The sequence below is a fragment of the Bos grunniens genome, chromosome 10 (genome assembly GCF_055505025.1).
Source record: "Bos grunniens cultivar Pamir isolate PY7600 chromosome 10, Bosgru_T2T1.0, whole genome shotgun sequence".
NCBI lineage: Eukaryota > Metazoa > Chordata > Mammalia > Artiodactyla > Bovidae > Bos > Bos grunniens.
Genome location: NC_141174.1, coordinates 101,217,692 through 101,238,271, shown reverse-complemented (window position 1 = coordinate 101,238,271; position 20,580 = coordinate 101,217,692). Strand labels below are relative to the sequence as shown.

Here is a 20,580-nt window from a genome sequence, read left to right as displayed (position 1 = left end):
CTGATGCGCTGAGTTTATTTTGTTGATTAAATCTGTCATCTCTCTTGTAATGATGGTATCTTCTTGCGTCTCTCTGAGGACACTTGTACTTAATATCTTGTCTGCTGTACTGACTGTTTCCTCACAGGTGAGCTTTACAGTTGAGTTTGGTGACTTGGCTCTGGCTCCGCGCTTTCTGTCCCTCCCTGCTGACGGCAGGTCTAGGCCGCGTGTCTGACCCAGGTGTCTGGTCCCCGCCCGTTCCTCTGGCCAGAGCACCCCTGAATCCCCTTCTTCTTTGTAGCAGCTTTCTTCAGTGTGCATTTTGAGTTGTGGTTTCCTTTTTCAAGAAGAATAAAACCTGCCTTTCCTTTTTTACGATTGCTCACGGTTTCTGGCAGACAAAGAACGCTCTTTAGTTTCCATCATTCTTTAGGATTTTTTTTTAAAACTACGTTTGCCATCACTTGGGAGGATTTGGAATGGAGGAAGGCTACAGTGCATGCTCAAGCTGCTGTCTTGATCCAGCCGGGGCTGTCGATTTTATAGTGGAGCCTCCAGCTGAGGTGGACCGAATGCTGCCTTGTAGGGAACCTCACTACCCTCCTGACTGACTCACTGCCACTTTTGCTCTTTCCTTCCAAGTTGTAGTAGCTCAGTTTTTACACTGCCAGCGCTTCTGGCCATGTGGTTAAATGGTAATCGCTTTGCTTGAGGAGGGAAGAGAGAAGCTGTGCAGAAAATGCCCTCACCTAATCCTAATGACGTGATTGCTCCAGAAACTAGGGGCGCAAACCACCCCCCGCTTCCAAGTGGGAGCCATTTGGATATTGTGTCTGTAAGCGAAGCCCCTGCATTTTTCAAGATCCCCGAACCTCAGAGGCCCTCGCTGGCACAAGCAGGTTGCAGATTCTGCTGACTAAACATAAAGAGACCTCATTTGTTCTGTCAGTCACAATGGATTTCCAATAGCCAGCCTTGAGTTGGTTAGCATGGATTTCTAATCAAGCCCCAGATATATGGAGCCAAGAAAGAACCCACAGGGCTACAGGAAAAAGGAAAATAACATAATTATACTGTATACATAGCTTAGAAATGGGAATCATTATTTCATGAGGGTTTATATCACAGATGCCCAAGCACTGAGGTTTGGGGTGTTTTTCTTTTTAAAAGTCAAGGGGAAACTACCACCTTCCTTGAAGGTGTTAAATCACCGCCAAGCTAGTGGCTGAGTCAGTCGAGGGTTTCCTCACAGAATTTTCAGACATATTCCTTTTTTGGAAAATGATGCTTCCAAACACCAAAGTTGTGGGCCCCAGGAACAGGACTGAAGAGAGCAGGTGTGTAGAGGGGCGGGCAGAGGCTGAGCGTGCTAAGATACTATCCATGTCCGACTCTTGTGACTCCATGGACTGCAGCCCACCAGCCTCCTCTGTCTGTGACTCTCCAGGCAAGAAGACTGGAGGGGTTGCCACGCCCTCCTCCAGGGGATCTTCCCGACCCAGGGATTGAACCTGCATCTCTTAAATCTCCTGTGTTGGCAGGTGGGTTCTTTACCACTGGCACTACCTGGGGTGGAAGCTCGGCATGGCCTTTTCTGGTAGGAGCCCCGGGAAGGGCCTTGCGACGCTCCAGTCGCTGCCTGGTCCCTGTCCTGCCCCAGCAGCTGCAGCCCCACAACCCTGCTCTCGGTGTGTCTGCACCCAACCTTCTTATGTCTGGAACAAAACCAGGCCTTCAGGCAGTCGCACATTTACCATCTAGCTTCCATCTGGTCTGATTTCATTCCCTCCACTTCCGTGAGCGCTTATTGTGGGAATATTGGCTCCAGGCTTGCCATAAAACCCCATCTGGATGACCAGGTTTCCTGTCTTGCACATGAGGAGTTTTCGTATCGGGGCACCTTGTCTCCACTGTTGTCTGCACAGGTTGTGTGCTGCAAAGCCCTTCTCCACCCCAGATCCCTGTCTTGCTCACGTTCCTAGTAAAATCTAGCTGAACAGCCTTCCCACCGGAGAAGTAAGCTGTGATATGCAGCTCAGGAGAGGCAGTTTTCAGAAAGGAGTCTTCTTGTACTTCTGTGCTATTTGTGTAGCCTGCCTTGAGGACCCGGGCACAGCTGAGAGGAGCAGGCTGTTTCTCCGTCATGCTTAGGAGGCGGCAAGGAGGAGGTGGTATCCCCTGTATGAGGTGGAGGGGGCAGGGGCGGGCAGACCGGACAGCAAGGCTGAGTGCTCACTCAAGGTCACACGGCAAGGCCGTGAGGAAATCGCACGCCACTGCTTTCTCCGCTGGACTCCGTGTGCTGGCAGGGGGATGCTTACCCGTTGAGTGTGAGCCGAGCCTGCTCGTGTGGGCCTCTTCCCTGTCTATAAAATTTATTGATTGATTCTTGTGTGCCCTGAAAGTGAGAGTCGCTCAGTCATGTCTGACTCTTTGTGACCCCATGGACTATATAGTCCATGGAATTCTTCAGGCCAGATACTGAGAAATATCAATAACCTCAGATATGCAGATAACACCACCCTTATGGTAGAAAGTGAAGAAAAACTAAAGAGCCTCTTGATGAAAGTGAAAGAGGAGAGTGAAAAAGTTGGCTTAAAACTCTAACATTCAGAAAACGAAGATCATGGCATCAGGTCCCATCACTTCATGGCCAGTAGATGGGGAAACAGTGGAAACAATGAGGGACTTTATTTTGGGGGCTCCAAGATCACTGCAGATGGTGACTGCAGCCATGAAACGAAAAGACGGTTGCTCTTTGGAAGAAAAGCTATGACCAACCTAGACAGCATATTAAAAAGCAGGGACGTTACTTTGCCAACAAAGGTCCGTCTAGTCAAGGCTGTGGTTTTTCCAGTGGTCATGTATGGATGTTGGACCATAAAAAGGCTGAGCACCGAAGATTGATGCTTTTAAACTGTGGTGTTGGAGAAGACTCTTGAGAGTCCCTTGGACTGCAAGAAGATCCAGCCAGTCAGTCCTGAAGGAAATCAGTCCTGAATATTCATTGGAAGGACTGACATTGAAGCTGAAACTCCAATACTTTGGCCACCTAATGCGAAGAACTGACTCATTGGAAAAGACCCTGATGCTGGGAAAGATTGAAGGTAGGAGGAAAAGGGGACAACAGAGGATGAGATGATTGAATGGAATCACCAACTCAGTGGACATGAGTTTGGGTAAGCTCCCGGAGTTGGTGATGGACAGGGAAGCCTGGCGTGCTGCAGTCCATGGGGTCGCGAAGAGTCGAACAAGACTGAGTGACTGAACTGAGCCTTTCCCTTCTCCAGGGGATCTTCCTAAACCAGGGATCAAACCCAGGTCTCCCACATTGCAGGCGGATTCTTTACCAGCTGAGCCACAAGGGAAGCCCAAGAATACTGGAGTGGGCAGCCTATCCCTGTTACAGCGAATCTTCCAGACCCAGAAATCGAACCCAGGTCTCCTGAATTGCAGGCAGACTCTTTGAATACATCATTGCTCTGTTTCTTATGAGTCTGCCTCTCCTTCCCTCAATTCCCTGGTAGCTCAGAGAGTACAGAACCCACCTGCAATGCAGGAGACCCGGGTTCGATTTCTGGGTCATGTCATGAAGTCATGAAGATCCCCTGGAGGAAGGCACAGCAACCCACTCCAATATTCTTGCCTGGCAGGCTACAGTCCATAGGGTCATAAAGATTCAGACATGACTGAGCGACTACCATGACTTTCACTTTCCCCTTCCCTCCTCCACTCCCTGCAGGAGAGGTGGGAGGTGGGGGATGGCGGGTAAGGGGTGCAGGAATCATGGCTTACTCACCCAGCTGTATGACTGGTGACTCTGTCCCTTCTAAGTGATCCCTAAACCATCTCAGCCTCATTTCTCTCTGCCCACTGGACATCTCCCCTGAATAGACTAGAGCCTTAAAACACAGGACGTCCAAACAGAAATTATCTTGTTTCCTCCTGCCCTTCGAAATTGGCCTCTTTTTCAGAATTCCTATTTATATGTAAAAACTTCAAAGTCTGCCTCTTATTAGCAGACAGTATTGTTTTTTCCTCTTAAAACCCCATCTGTCCCATGCAGTTTCCATTGCCTTCTCCTGAATTTAGCCCTCAACCCCTCCGAAATCAGAGTAGCATCTCAGTGGGTTAGTCTGCCATTAGTCCCATCCTGTGTTCCCCCACAAAAAAAAAAAAAAAAGAAAAGAAAAAAAAAAAACACCTTAAATCATACTTCTGATCATGTGGTTCTGCAAATAGATCTTCCATGGTGTGACCTTCGACACCATGTGTAGGTCCCTAACTTCTTAGCCTGTATTTCAAATGTTTCCCTACACGTTATCTGTGGTCCAGATTCATCCAGACGGTTCATCTTTCCATGAGCATGCCCTTTGCTTTATCCCACCCACCCCACCCCACCTCTCTCAAGCTGTGAACCCCTCCTTCTTATCCCCTCCAGCTGGACACTCATCTTCCTGAGGTTCCTCAGGCACCTCTTCTCTGTGCCCCTGATGGTACAGACCACTCATCACCGTCAGCGCCCACAGAGCCCGTGGTTGTCAGAGAGCCTTAGAGCAAACCACAGGGAGCCTCTTGGAGTTCAAAGCCACGACTGAGTTCCAAAAAATATCTGCCCAGCTCTAGAAATCTTCCAGACTTGATGGCACCCACTGACCCCTGTTCCAGCAGCTATGGATTAATACTGTTCCTGAGCCACACACACACACTGGATTGAAATGAAGAGGGAATGGATTGAAGTCCTTTTAAAGAGGGAGCCCCGCTGAGGCCACAGGCAGTAGGATCATCACCATTTCATTAGTGGGACCGTTATTTTTAAAGGTATTGTTTTCTTAAACTTGCACTTGCTGGTGCTTCCTATGTGGCTGATTTACAATAGCCATCAGGCAGTAGAGGTTGTGCTTAGAATTCCATAAATGCACAGGGGTCTGCTGTTGTTGCTAAGTCACTTCAGTCGTGTCCGACTCTGTGCAACCCCATAGACGGCAGCCCACCAGGCTCCCCCGTCCCTGGGATTCTCCAGGCAAGAAAACTGGAGTGGGTTGCCATTTCCTGCTCCAATGGATGAAAGTGAAAAGTGAAAGTGAAAAGTGAAAGTGAAGTCGCTCAGTCGTGTCCGACTCTCAGCGACCCCATGGAGTGCAGCCTACCAGGGTCCTCTATCCATGGGATTTTCCAGGCAAGAGTACTGGAGTGGGGTGCCATTGCCTTAGGATGTTAATGGAATACACAGTGTGCCTGTAAGTTCATTACCTTGTAAATAAATGGCTGAGCTCCAGAGCTGGCCTCACAGGGCCAAGGGAAACATCAGTTCTCATCCCAGGGGTTGAGGTGAGTCAGTGAGATTTCTTCATCTTTCCATCATTCCCCCATGTTCCAAAAGCTGAGAGAGAAGGCCTTCCCCTTAGATCTCATAAAGGCAGTGATGGAGACATCAAAGGACCCTGTAGCACGGACAAGGCAGCGGCGAGATGTGCAGGAAACGTGGTCTGGGCCGCCATCTTGCTGCTATTCTAGGCAGATGCACCCCAAGTCAACACCTGCAGGGCATCCTTATCCGGGACACCCCCTTCTTAGTTCCACGGCCCTGGGCTTTTCACCAGTCTCCTGCTCTACTGTCTGCTCTCTGTGACTCGGCACACTGCAGCAACATGCTGACTCACAGACAGAGCCCCAGTGCGTCCTAGCTCCACAGGCGTCACTGGCAAATCTCTTCAACTGCACTTCAAGCGCCTCATCTAGAAAACTAGAATAATAACAGGACTGACCTCCAAGGTTTGTGGTGAGAATTAAATAACTTCAAGCTTGTAAAGGAGTTAGGATAGCTACTACTGCTGGCTGGATTTTCTTTAAAAAGATGAGTTTAGACTATACACACATTTTGTTGTTGTTCAGTCACTCAGTTGTGTCTGACTGCAACCCCATGGACTGCAGCATGCCAGACTTCCCTGTCCATCACCAACTCCCAGAGTTTGCTCCAGTGAGTCAGTGATGCCATCCAACTGTCTCATCCTCTGTAGCCCTCTTCTCCTCCCACCTTCAGTCTTTCCTAGCATCAGGGTCTTTTCCCGTGAGTCAGTTCTTCACATCAGGTGGCCAAAGTATTGGAGCTTCAGCTTCAGCATCAGTCCCTCCAATGAGTATCCAGGGTTGATTTCCTTTAGGGATGACTGGTTTGATCTCCTTGCTGTCCAACGAACTCTCAAGAGTCTTCTCCAGCACCACAATTTCAAATTCTTCAGTGCTCAGCATGCCCTATGATCCAACTCTCACATCCGTGCACACTACTGGAAAAACCATAGCTTTGACTACATGGACATTTGTCAACAAAGTGATGTCTTTGCTTTTCAATAAGCTGTCTAGGTTGGTCATAGCTTTTCTTCCAAAGAGCAAGCATCTTTTAATTCCATCACTGTAGTCACCATCCGTAGTGATTTTGGAGACCAAGAAAATAAAGTCTATCACTGTTTCCATTGTTACCCATCTATTTGCCATGAAGTGATGGGACTGGATGCCGATCTTCGTTTTTTGAATGTTGAGTTTTAAGCCAGCTTTTTCACTCTCCTGTTTCACCTTCATCAAGGGGGTCTTTAGTTCATCTTCACTTTCTACCATTAGAGTAGTGTCATCTGCATATCTGAGGTTATTGATATTTCTCCTGGCAATCTACCATGAAGGAAATAAATAAAATCATAGTCACTGCAGAGATTTTCTCTCAAAAAAATATATATAGATTGCAATAAGTAATGGGGGAAATAATAAGATGCTGGGGATGTTATAACTCTGGGACATTTGTTTAGATGGGTGGTCAGGGTAGGCTTCTCTGAGGAGGTGACATTTAAGCTGAAACAGGGAGGAGGAAACATAGTGTAGTGGAGGAAGTTCATCCCAAAGAGAGGGGACTGACTGCACAGTTCTGTTCTGGGAAAAAACGCTTGGTGTGGGCTGATAAGGGATAGGATTCCAGGGTACAAGCGGGAGGGTGATACCAAAGCCTGGGTCAAGCAGGGCTTTAGGCAAAGTAAGACCGTAGACTTCTCAGTGCAGTGCAATAATATGATCTGACGTATTAGGAAAGTCCTCTGGCCGCTCCATGGAAACTTGACTATGGGGTACAAAGGTGAAGCAGATAAGACCAAGCAGGAGGCTCCAGTGTGGCTGAGATGAGAAACAGCGGCAGCTTGGACCTGCTGGTGGCCACAGGCACGGCCCCCGTGTGGGGGTCTGCTGCCGAGCAGACACGCAGGACAAGGGAGTGGGGGGTCAGGGCTGCCTTGAGACTGGTGTCAGCCACTGGGCAAGAGGTACTGCCGCACACCTTACAGGGCAGAGGCGTGCATGGGGCAGACCGTCCAGTTCTCCTTTGCACTTGCTGAATTGAAGATGCCCGTGAGAGACAGTTTTTAGCATGTAGTTTTTAGGAAAATAAATGGGAATGGAGAGAAGCAAGAAAGGGTGGGCTATAAAACAGAGTCCAGGCCCAAGTCCCAGATACTCTCAGCAGGCAGAGGTGCAGAGAACAGGCAGCCGGGACAGGAGATGCCAGGAATGACCGGCGAAGTGGGATGGAAGCCAGGCTTGAGGGCAGAGGGGGAAGGTGCTTCAGGTCAGATCGGGACAGACTGTGACACCCAGGGCCCTGGTGACCTCGGGACAGTTACCAGTGGAGACAGAAGCCTGGCTGGGGGTTAACCAGTAAATGGAAGGTGAGGCAGAGGAACCCCCGAAGGAGACAATTCTCACAATTACCAAGAAACTCCAGGCCCCGTGGCCACGACTCCTGAGGCTGGGTCTGATGGGCACTCCTCTGGAAGGCGTCCTGCTTAGTGCCGGCCCCTGCCCTATCCCCGTCTGTGGTGGCAGCCCTGCTTCCAGACTCCCAGCCACGGACAGCCTCACCACACGGCCTGCAAGGCCGTCCCCTGCCCGGCTGCCCGCCTGCCTTTGCTCAGTGCCTGCAAACGTCCACCACGAGTCCGCCCCTCAGATCCCCTGAGTATATGCCTCTGCCAACAACTCTGTGCTTCCATTAAAACAGATAAAAAAGCACCTGTGCTACAGTAAGATTCAGAAGACCTTTCACGACCAAATTCAACCTTTTAGGGGTGAGGGGGTGGGAAGACCTTTAACTGAAACCTGTAAGTGTGCTGACACGTGGGTTTTGGTGGTACTAGCGGAGAAGGCAGTGGCACCCCACTCCAGTACTCTTGCCTGGGAAATCCCATGGATGGAGGAGCCTGGTGGGCTGCAGTTCATGGGGTTGCTAGTCGGACATGACTGAGTGACTTCACTTTCACTTTTCACTTGCATGCATTGGAGAAGGAAATGGCAACCCACTCCAGTGTTCTTGCCTGGAGAATCCTAGGGATGGGGGAGCCTGGTGGGCTGCCGTCTGTGGGGTCACACAGAGTCAGACACGACTGAAGTGACTTAGCAGCAGCAGCAGCAGCAGCAGCAGCAGCAGCAGCGGGAGCCAGCAATAAAGGTTCATAATTGTGAGGGCTTATACTAGGGGCCAGAGAACAAGGCAAGGATGGCACAGTTCTGGGCATCCCGGGAAACTGTGTGTGAACGCACTGCCACTCAAGGGGCAAAAGGAACATGTAGTGTTTATGTTGTACTTTCTCATCTGCGTGGAGCCTATGAAAGTGCTCCTTTTAGCCTTATTAACCTAGACAAACCATATAAATTCTTTCTTAACTGAAAGCCAAGCAGATGTGAATTAGAAACTACAAGGAACAGGGCATGAATGGTTGAGGTGTACGGCTTGTAGCATTTTTGAAGTCATCCTTGGAAAATCTGAGTAAAACTGTATAGTCATCAGTACAGCTGTGCATGTAATTCTGCATAAAAATTCAGAGTTCAAGACAACATTAAATTCATCTGCAGACCCAGGTAGAGCCCTGCTGCCTTACCAGTTTTCAAAATTTGCACAAGAAGAAATCGCCTGAGGCATTCTTTTGTTACTGAGGTATAATCGACTTGCAACATTATATTAGTTTCTGGTGTACAGTGTGATGATTCAGTATTTGCATATATTGTAAAATGATCACCATAATAAGTCTGGTTAACATCTGTCACCATAGTTACCAAAAACTTTCTTTTAAGATCTCTCTTAGCCACTTTCAAGTATGAAATACAGTAATAAGTATAATCACTGTATTATACACTACACCCTCAGGACTTATTTTACAACTGGCAGTGTATACCCTTTAATCCCCTGCACCCACTTTGCCCACCTCCAACTCTCACTTCTGGCAACCAGTCTGTTCTCTGTGAGCTTTTTTGGTTTGGGGTTTGTTTTTTTTTTGGTTTTTTAGATTCCACATACACGTGAGATGATACAGTGTCAGTCTTTCTCTGTCTTATTTCTACATAGCATAATACCCTCAAGGTCCATCCATGTTGTTGCAGATGGCAAAATTTCACTTTTTTGTGGCTGAGTAATATTGCGTTTTCTATATGTACCACATCCTTATCCATTTATCCACTGATGAGCACTTAGGTTGTGCTCGTATCTTGGCTGTTGTAAATAATGCAGCAGTGACGTGAGGGTGCAGGTATCTTTCCAAGATGGTGATCTCTCGGGTACATACCCAGAGGTGGAGTTGCTGGATCATGTTAGTTTTATTTTTAATTTGGGGGGAAACTTTCATTCTCTGTTTCTCAGGGGCTGCACCAGTTTACATTCCCGCCAACAGTACACAGGGTTTCCCTTTTCTCTGTATCCTTACCAAAACTTGTCATTTCTTGTCCTTCTATTTTTTTAATAGTAACCATTCTGACTGGTGTGATGGCATCTCATTGTGGTCAGTGATGATCAGTGATGTTGAGCATCTTTTTCACATTGCCTGTTAGCCATCTACATGTCTTTGAGAAAATGGACATTTGAGAAATAACCTTATGCTTATTTTTTTTTTCTTCCATTCAAACCCCAGCTTCTGCTCACTTTTTAATCTGGGCTTTTGTTGGGGTTTTTTTTTGCTATTGAGTTGTATGGATTCTTTGTGTATTATGGGTACTAACTAACCCTTCATTAAAGACATGATTTGTAACCATTTTCTCCCATTCAGTAGATTTCTTTGCATTTTGTTGGTCTCCTTTGATGTACAGAAGAATCTAATATAGCCCCATTCCTCTATATTTGCTATTTGCTATTGTTGCCTTTGCTTTTGCTATCATATTCAAAAAACCATCACTGGGATTGGTATCAAGGTGCTTATGTTTTCTTCTAGGAGTCTGATGGCTTCCGGCCTTACGCGTTAATCTAACCCTTGAGTTACTTTGTTTTGTACGGTGTAAGACAAGTGATCCAGTTTCGTTCTCTTGCATCCAGTTCTCCCGTGACCATTTATCTAAGAAACTGTCCTTTCCCTGCTGGATTCCATTTTTGGTTCCTTTGTCATAAACTGACCATATATGCATGGGTTTATTTCTGGGCTCTCTATTCTGTTCCACTGACCACATGTCTATTTTTATGCCAATACCATGCTGTTTTGATCACATGGAGCACTTCTTAAAACTGTAATTCCTGGGTCTCAACCCAAACCTACTGACCAGAATCCAGGGATACCCCTGGCACTGTTACTACAGACACATGCTTTAGAGCAATCCTGTCCACATCACATGTGTAATGTGTGTTTTCTAGTAGCTGAGAACTATTAAAACCAGGGACATTCTAAAATATCAATAATATCATTTTAATGTATATTGAGTAATTTTACATTCTTTTTTATGTTGAGCCTATTCTTGGCTGCACTGGGTCATGTGGGCTTTCTCTCGTTGTTGAAAGCAGGGGCTACTCTGTGTGCGGCCTGCTCATTGTGCGGGCTTCTTACTGTGGAGCACAGGTCCAGGGCGTGTGGGCTTCAGGAGCGGAGCTTCGTAGCTGAGGCTCCTGGGCTCTAGTGCACACGCTCAGGAGCTGCGGCACATGGGCCTATTTGCTCCGAGGCTTATCAGGGATTGAACCCGCGTCCTCTGCACTGGCAGGTGGATTCTTTGCCACTTAGCCACCAGGAAAGCCCCAGTGGGTACTGCACATTTACAGCACATCTCAGTTCAGACTGGCTGTGTCTCAAGGACTCAAAGGGCTCCTGACCCTTGGAGGCGGGCGTGAGGTGGCTCTGTAATTGTTCCCTCACAGGGCTGTGTTTCAATCCAGACGAGCAACCCTGGAAGCACGGCTCTTACTGGAGGCAGCTGCCTGATTCAAACAAAAACAAGTAGGAAGTATCTCGTGTTTTAGGTTTGAGTTTCAGCCTGTCTTTGTGGCTTTAAATAAATCAGCATCGCGGTTCTAGAGTCTGAACAGCAGTTCACTCCTGTCTGCCTTCCTGAAGCCTGAGGGGTCTCAGCTTCCAGATGTGGCTTCCTACCCTCAGCCTTGACCATCTCCCCCAGTCCCCAGGATTGGGGAGGGTCTGTGAAGGCTTCTCTTGCTTCCCTGGGTCCCGTCCTCATTGGCACTGGCTGCAGGCCCCAGGGCAGGAAGCCCTTTGCTGTGCGGAGGCTGGGAGATCCTCACTCTTCCTCCAGAGCTGGGCAGGTGTGAGCATGACCAGTGGTGGGGAGTGGTACTGCTCCGGGCAGTTTTATGTTATCAATTTGAGTTCACGGTTAGATGTTAAATTCTCTTCATGATTTTCTTCTTTCCTTTTGCACTATCAATCAACTTTAGAATAAAAGAAGAATCAAAACAGTAACAAAATGTAGAACAAATAATTCTTCTCTCTTTATAGTCAGAGGGCTGAGGGGACAGATCGTCCATGCTCTCCTAACTTTCCCCGGGCTGACAGAGGGCCCTGCAAGGCTGAGGCGGTGGTTTGGGCAGCGAGGCAGGAGCCGCGCTCCCCAGATGCGTCTCATCCTGGTGGGAGACGGTGCCACTCTAGGACCCCAGTGGGAACTGCAGCCAGATCTGAGGAATTCCTGGTAGCTGCCAGGACCCAGAAGCCTCAACAAACAGGAGGCACTAACCAGAAGGCTCTGCAGGAGGCTCCTGCTCTCTTTAGGGCCGGTGGGAGGAAGTTACTGGGTATGATGCTCACTTTTTCAAATATCTTTCTCCCACTATCCTCATAAAAGTAGGCCTGGATTTTTGTGTTGCAACACCTTTCTTCATTAATGAATTGGGGAAGTTGGAATTGCACTTACAGTAGCTGGGGGCAGACATGTAAAAGATCAGATATTTGAAAAGCCAAAAGGGGTGAACCATGGCTGAACCCCAGAGCTCCTCACAGCCCATCCCCTCGAGGTGACCCCCACACACCCATCCTCATCCAGAATTAGGAACATTTCAAACAACTTGAGAAGAAGATGAAAGCGTCCCATGCCCTCTTTGCACGAGTTCAGCACTGTTGAGCATTTAGCCTTTTGGTCCGCCATCAGTGTATCAGATATTCACGTTTTTGCAAACTTGTGGCATCCAACTTTCGCTTGACAGTGTTCAGATACCTTTCCATTCCAGGGCACGGCAGCCTGCATTTTTGATTAACAGTGCAGAGCATTTCAACAGAACCGAAAGCAGATCATAACTTAACCAGCTCCCTGGTTGTTTCCCACTCATATCTATTCTAATCAGTGCTGAAGTGAATCCAACTGTAATCTCATGCTTCTCTAAGATCCCTGGAAGTTACTTAGTCAAGGGATGTGTTCATGTTTTATTTCGCTAGATGCTGCCAAACTGCCTTCCAGACTCATGGTGCTCACCTGCATTCCTCATACACCGTGAGTTTTTCTTAGAGGAATGTCTTCCGTAAATCCTGGTTACCTGATATGCTCCAAGGTACCAGATACCTTCAGTGATTTGTTTTCACTTTTGCCGCTGTGAAACTCTCTCAGGCATGGCACTGGGGATACACTGCGGAACAAGGCAAATAAGGTCCTTGCCACCCTGGAGCCTACGTGCCAGTGGGGAGCTTGCTGAACCATCATGCAGGCTGTGCTGATCTGTGCCAAGCATGCTGCACACAGAGTGACACTGTGCCAGAGACGGGGGCCTCAGGGGGAGGACGGTGGTCAGTCCCATCCCCCTGCCCATGTCCTCCTCTCGTAGGAGGGAGAGGAAGGCAATAAGCCAATGGGACACCCCAAACCTCCCAAGTCAGTTACCTCAGGTCACTGTAGTAATAAAGACCCACCAGACTTGAAGCCGAGGAGTAGGGGGAGTCGAATGAAAGTGCAAATTTAATTTCCATCCTTTTTAAATGTGGAAAATGAGATCAAGGACTTTCACAGAGAACCACCTTTTCTATTCTGCGAGGTAGGCTCGTGTTGGTTTCACTGACTGGGGACCTGGCCCAGGTAGTGCCCAGACCACCTGTGTACTCTCGAGCCCCCAGTAGTTCGGGAGATGCTGAGCAGCTTGGAAAAGGGCCTGAGCACAGGCCCGGGTTCTGCGGGCAGGCTGCACTCTGCTGGCCCGCTGGCTCAGGTCTGCCCAGAGGAACTTCTGCAGGAGCTTGTCTCCCCACGTGTAAGATAAGAAACAACTTCCTGTATTGTTCCCTTACAACACACACATCTCTGAAGGTCTCTGTCATTAAAAAGAGCCGACCGCAGCCTTCAGGAACCTTTCTGAAGGGCCTTCAGGAACACAGCAGTGAGGTGCTGGGCTCCTGTGCCCTCTCCCCTTTGCTCAGGACTCCAGCCTTTGGACTGGGCCGGCTAAGTCATATTCCACTCTGCCCCCATAAGGGCAGCGGCCCGATCCATCATCTCCGTTGCTAAATGGCGTGCTTCGTCTCTCCTTGATACAGAGAGAAGAAGTTAAAGGCCAGAGTTCAAGAGTTGGTGAGTGCCCTGGAAAGACTCACAAAGAGCAGTGAAATCCGACACCAGCAATCGGCAGAGTTTGTCAATGACCTAAAGCGAGCCAACAGGTACAGCCTCACCGTCTATAATCCAAGCAGTTCTTGGACTTACGCATCATAATTGCTGGGAATTGACTGTGGACAATGGTGTGTCCACCGCCACCGCCTCCTTAGAGCACAGTCCTCCCTAGGGCTTCACCTCCCGGTGTTCCACAGAAACCTGAGGAATGCTTTTTAAGGATGACAGATGCAGCCAACTGTGGTCCCCTCTTAGCCCTTCATATAGGAGAGGTTCTGAGAAGTCAAACAATTAAAAACAAAAATCAGCCTAGGTTTAAGCCAGCATTTTCCAAACAAAACTGGCTACAGAACGTTTTATTTGAGCAGCATTCAAGAATCAGGTGGGGTACTTCAGGAAGCAATGCTCTAAGATGGGAGCCTCAAACCTTTCAGGCTCATGATACCTTTACACTAAAAAAAAAAAAAAAAAAAAGAGGACCTCAAAGTTTTGTTCTTTCAAATTAACTTATCAATAAAATTTGTCTATTAGTTTCTCAAATGAGATTTTTAAAGGTTTTATTCATTTACCAAATTAAAAAAACAAACCCAACTCACTAAATGTAACACAAATGACATTTATTTTAAAAATCACAGTTTTCCAGAAAGTAATTAGAAGAGGGGCACTGTTGTCACAATTTTGCACATGTTTTTAATGTCTGCTTTAATAGAAGACAGCTGGATTCTCCCATCTGCTTCCACAGGCAGTAAGAACACCCAGCTTCCCATAGAAATAAAGGAGCTCACATTCCCCTTCAGAAGGCTTTGGGAGTCCTGGGCTTTGAGAAGCTGACAGTATACAGAAGGGAGGTGGAGTGCTGTTTTGGACCAGAGAGGGTGGGGGGTGGGGGGCCTCTCGGATAGCTCAGCTGGTAAAGACTCCGCCTGCAATGCAGGAGATCCAGGTTCAATTCCTGGGGTCGAGAAGATCCGCTGAAGAAGGGAACAGCTACCCATTCCAGTGTTCTTGCCTGGAGAACCCCCAAGGGCAGAGGAGCCTGGTGGGTCCCTGGGGTGACAGAGAGTCAGACATGACTAAGCACAAAACAGGGTACGGAGACTTACCTAGCTCTGGGCTTAGCCCCTGCCTTCATCCCCCAGAGACCTGGGTTTGGCTGGCAGTGTTAGTTCATGGCCTGTGAGCACCGAGTCCAGCATCAAGGACAGCTGCTGGGGCCTGTCTGTCCGCGAGCTATGGAGGTGACTTAAGATTGGAACAGCAACAGACCTACTACTTGTATTTCCATGACAGATTTTTACAATTCAGCTACCATTTCTGCTTATCTATTTTGGATGTGGTTAGTTTGGATTGTTGGTTTTAAACCCCTCTTAATGTTAGTGACAAGCCTCTAGCAGTCAGGCTAAATTAACTGTGGTTAAGTCAAGACATGAGTGACCATGAGTGCCGTGACCCTTCTTGCTTAGTTGCTAAGTTGTGTCGGACTTTTTTGACCTCATGGACTGCAGCCCACCAGGCTCCTCTGTCCATGGGATTTCCAAGGCAAGAAAGCTGGGCTGGGTAGCCATTTCCTTCTCCAGGAGATCTTCCCAACCCAGGGATTGAACTTGTGTCTCCTGCATTGGCAGGTGGATTCTTTGCCACTGAGCCACCAGGAGAGCCCAAGTGTTGAAATACTAACCACCTGATTTCAAATTCTTATTTCGGAGGCCCAGTGGCCTGTTCTTTCAGAGTGGTACTCACCAGACCCGGTCAGCCAGTGGACAGCACAGTGTGTGTGAGTGTCTCAGTGCTACTTGAGATAAGCCTTCATTCTCATTTCCCTCTGTGCCCACATAGCAACCTGGTGGCTGCCTATGAGAAAGCAAAGAAGAAGCATCAAAACAAACTCAAGAAGTTGGAGTCTCAGATGATGGCCATGGTGGAGAGACACGAGACCCAAGTGAGGATGCTCAAGCAAAGAATAGCTTTGCTGGAGGAGGAGAATTCCAGACCTCACACCAACGAAACGTCACTGTAATCAGCACCTGAGCTCCACGGTTCTATCCATGGAGCTAGGGTCTAGCAGTCACTGAGGAGGGGGCCTCAGAGGACAAGACCTGTCGGGAGAAGGAGAGGGAAGGTTGGCAGGTGGGCTGGCACTCTTGGCAGGGAGGCGCCCTGGACTCAGGCTCAGGGCAGGTGGCCCCGGTGAGGTGGTGTAGACTGTCCCCCGAGGGTCCCCCCTGCCCTCCTGGGCTGTGGGCAGCATGGGGACTCCTGCCCCGCACACCGGCTCCGCAGGGCTTCCTGCCGCTTTCAGCACTGGCTCTATCCCTCGCCCATATTTTCTGTATCTGTGGTATACTCCAGGCATCATGTTTGATTTTCCAGTCTTTGCAGCCTTACCTCAGGCATTCCACATTTCTCCTTTCTCCTTCTAGGGAAAACTGGTGGGGGTGGTGGGGGCAGAGGGGAGGCAGTGCTCCGCATCAAGAAGAGCTGCTGCTTCCTTTCCTGCAACCAGGCTTTGGTTTTCAAGTCCCAGGTATCAACTCTTTAGGAGGCGGCTATCACTCAGAGGTGTCCCGGGAGGTTGATCACAGGCGGACGGCACGTAGGTGTTCCTTCCAGTCCCAGGTTTGAGGCTACAGGTAGAGCAGTGGGGTCCGACCTCACAGTAGTGGCAGGGACGGGCAGGGAATGCTCTTTAGACAGGAATCTCCCTGTCCCAGTGCTGCCTTACTAACAGCTGAGAGTCCTGTTGATCCGTGTCGGGGACCTAAACTGTCAGGAGCAGAGGCGCATTAGTGCTTCCTGACTCGGGCACCGCAGAACTGCTGTTCTCCACGAATCAAAGCTCCCCGCCTCTCTCTCGAGGGAAATGCTCTGCAGCTGATCCACCTATTTAAGAGACTGCTTCTGTGGCACCAGTTCAGGAGTGCGCCCCTGCTGTTCCAGAGGGCAGAGGACAAGGGAAGGCTGAGGAGGCCTCCTCTTAGCCCCCAGAAACATGGCAATGGGTGGCAGATGGTGATTCCACGGGTGTCAGTTACAGCAAAATGGTGACAGGACTGGGCAGGACCAAAGTACCTGAATTCTTTCAGAAAGGTCTTCCATTTGAAAATCAGCTCTTCATCCCTTTTCTACTGTAATGTTCCCTGTTGCAGTTTTTCAGTTCTCACCGCCCTAGGCTGACGTAACATTTTAAAGGACCACTTGCCATTTTTCCTGAAGACCCACTCAAAGTCACTTAGAAGAAAAACGCCCAACGCTACAGTTCAAAGATCTGCTTACGACCAGATCACTGCATTCACGTCTCGGTGTCACTGAGCTGTTCTGAGAGGCAGGACACAGATTCCGCAGCCTTCAGTCTGACAGGGAAGGACACCCCAGCCACCGTCTGCAAAGGCAGAGCACGTGCATCCCCCAAGGAAGAGCCGTCCTGTCTCAGGCCAGCAGCGAGGCCACCCCATCTTCAAACAGTCATCATCAGCTGGCCTCAGGCCCAGCTCTCAGGTGCTGTGGTCATGGCGAAGGCCCCCACCAGCTTCTGGTTCTGTTATAGATAACGTAAACTTTGTTCTTGTAACAATAAGTCAGTTTTTACTCTTTGGATGGTTTCATTACAAGGAAAATGTAATGACCCAAAAGTGTGTTTTTAGAAAAAAGTGTAGCAGATGAAATCATGGTTTTCCCCATTTTTCCAACTTGCCCAGGGGACACACGTTCCCGAAGCAAACCGGGCTGTGCAGGGTGGGGAACGGGCGTCAGAGATGGGAGGCTCTGAGACCACCACTGCAAAAGGTGCCGGCGCAGAACCTCTGTCTACCATTCTCGCTCAAAGGGAGAGTCCTGGAACCCATCCCAGACCTGGGAAGCCTCAGTTCCTACGTTAAGAGCCCCAGCATTACTGCCCCTACTTAGCTCATTTTGAGTTTATATTTCCACATAATACTGGTTGGGTGAACACTTTCCCTGGCAAAACTGTTACTTTTATAAATGTGTAGAATAAAAACTATTAAATAGTTGATTACCTTTCCTTGTATTCTTCACATACTCCCCAAGATTCTTGCTGAAGGTGAACTGACAGGCACTTGGTTATTATGCTAATTGCAAGGCTTACTAAAATTGCATAGATGAGATAAATGATTGCAGGTGCCTGGATCGTTTTCTTTTACAACCTGAATTCTTCTTTCTAAATAGGAGCACATTTATATTAACATCTCCATCAGACGTAAACAATGATCCTCATTATCTAACTTGAATGAGCCATTCATTTTTAATTGTTTGAATCCAGAGTTCGATCTCTGGCTCCTAAGAGAAATGGGCATGAGAAGAAAAAACCCATTTCCCAGTCCCGCTGGAGTAGTTTCCCACTACCACACTGAGGCAGAATCTCAAGTAAGAGAGACTTCTGCCTGGAGCAGTAGTGCCATCAACACGTGCGCCCATCAGATGCAGCTGATGTTCTGCCAGACCCCTCGTGCACCAGCTACCTAAACTGCCATGGGCTGGCAGGCAGTAAGACCCCCTTTTGTGATGAAACCAAAAGTTACTTATGATTGTATCTTAAGGTTGGGATTTCTCACGCTCGCCCTACCTCACAGACATTTTATCATTGCCCGTGGAGGTAACTGTTGTATATTCACTCCCATCTGCTGGCATGCCACAATAAAAAAAAAAAAAAACTGCCAGTTAAAACACAGTTGGTTAATTCTCTTGTGAGGCGATGTGTAACTTAGGAAGTCTTCCTCTGAGCCTCTGCAGCCAAGCTTTACAGGGACCCCAGAGACTGGACGCTCTCCTACTCTGGGAGGCAGTGTGCATTAGAGCCGAGGAGACTTTCTTTTTAGGATGAAGACAGCAAAGAGTCTACTGTTTCAAGAAAATCTTGAAATCACCGGTAAGTGGCCTAGTTCCCACCTGCATACAGATTACTATTTTAAGTGAAAAAAAGCCTCATAGTTACCCATGGCATGAATTGTTTCCTATGGCCCACAGAAATTATCCTGCAATTATTTTTAAATTCTATTAAATATCTTAAAGCTCTCATGAGTTGGGAGTGCCATGCTTGTGTTTTGAGTGAAGTAAAGACTATAGAAGTTACCCACTTGTATTACTGACTTCTAATTTAAAGTCATAAGCTTTTTCCATAAATTACTTGCAAATGCATAGCTGGAAATGTGTCTCATCCATGAAAGTATGAAGTAAAAAGATCATGTTTCCCAAGTTTACAGCTGCACCTATTTCTAAGTACAGCAAACAGCTTTTAATTAGACAGTTTTTAGAGGTCAAAAGGGGAAAGAATTCTGATGACTGCAATTTCCAAACTGAATTTAATTAGGATGCATCCCATAGAGTTGCCAAAGATTCTGTGGGAGGGAAAGAAGCATGAGAAACATTATTTTTTCTGCAACAAGGGGCCGCTTGGTAACACCATAAAAAATTATAAAAAAAAAATCACTTAACAATTATTTTTCTATTTCTCCAACGGAAAGGCCTATTTGACAGCAAAGATACTATTATAACCTTTCACCGAGGCTTATTGGGCACCACTCTGTAGAGGTATCACTTGTTTCAAAACACAAATTATGTCTTCTCACTTAAGTCTACCCAAATCCTATTCTAGTTAACTCAGATCTCATGTTCACACAGGCCAGACTGTAGTTAGCACTGAACCTGTCACCTTCTAAGTTCCTGTTTCTCATACCTGAAGTTAACTTTCTGAAGTTTGTATTCACTTAGGCTGCCATATGGTAATTTTCCAGAACTGGCACCAAAATTATCAATTAATGTAAGCACTCAGTGGCTGTTAAAATATTAAGGAACTGGAAAAGGATACAAGTTGAATAGCAGCTGTTCACACATTCTTGTTTTCCTAATTCTTGTGTAGAGAAAGATACATTTGCATACAGACAACTATTTTTGGTGAAGGGTTACACTGCATAAACTCTCACCCTGCATCTGAGGGAGATTTTGCATGTGACCAAGAAATCCTTCCATCCCAGTAACAGCAACTGCTACTGGATAATCACACCATTGGCCCAGTAGCACTGGTTTTTTTCCCATCAAGGTTGGTACAAAAATCACTCATCCACTAATCATCAGAAACATCAGCTCAGCAGTACAGAGCAAGCTAGAGATAAAAATCCCCTCATATTCATGACCTGCTTATTCATTCTACTGCTCACTTCTGCAGCGTTCTGCAAACCTAATCCATGTGGAAAACGTTCTGTGGGGTACTCACTCACAGGGCCCATGGACAGCCAGGTGAAGGGGAGCCCCAGTATTACCTGTTTCTGTTTGAACCCGATGCAAAGAGGATGAGACATGTTCACTTTTCTACTTCTAATCAGTTTTTAGACATTGTCGAGACTGACTTCCTTTGCATGTGATTTTAGTTTCCTATTAATTGAAAATGTGCTTTTAAGCCGCTTGAATGTACTGTCAGTTACTGAAGCACATGTGACTAAGTCTGCATTTGTCAGTATTGTTCTACTGTATTACAATCTCATTTTAAGGTTGACACTTAACACTGTACCATACCTTGTAATTTTTTAGATTCTTCACTTGTATGCTTTAAATGTTTCCAGATGCCTTTAGTTTTAGCTGCTGTAAAATAGCTTTGTGTTATTTGATATAAAATTGTTTTTTAAATAAAAACTCCATTTATTTATACAGAGACATTTATAATATTTTACAAACATTCTTATATTCTGAATAAATATTTCTAATTCCATAATGTGCTTTTACCTGTATTCATTGAAGGGTATGACTCTCCTTCTG

The 20,580-nt window shown here is 47.4% G+C and overlaps 1 protein-coding gene and 1 long non-coding RNA gene across 5 annotated transcripts in view; one reads left to right on the top strand and one right to left on the bottom strand.

The window, feature by feature from the left end:
* Window positions 1–20,536, top strand: part of MCC (MCC regulator of Wnt signaling pathway) — a 424,575-nt gene extending 404,039 nt beyond the window's left edge. For all 4 annotated transcript variants that reach the window (XM_086323343.1, XM_086323344.1, XM_086323345.1 and 1 more), the window contains 2 exons: window positions 13,743–13,865; window positions 15,652–20,536. In XM_086323343.1, the coding sequence (XP_086179469.1) occupies window positions 13,743–13,865; window positions 15,652–15,832 (304 nt within the window). In that variant the 3' untranslated portion in view covers window positions 15,833–20,536. The remainder of the gene's footprint in view (window positions 1–13,742; window positions 13,866–15,651) is intronic.
* LOC147365505 (uncharacterized) lies at window positions 14,416–15,668 on the bottom strand. The gene is made up of 2 exons (XR_015135600.1): window positions 15,556–15,668; window positions 14,416–14,862 (listed from the first exon to the last, which is right to left on the bottom strand). It is a non-coding gene; the product is annotated as an uncharacterized LOC147365505 (long non-coding RNA).
* Window positions 20,537–20,580: the final 44 nt, after the last annotated feature.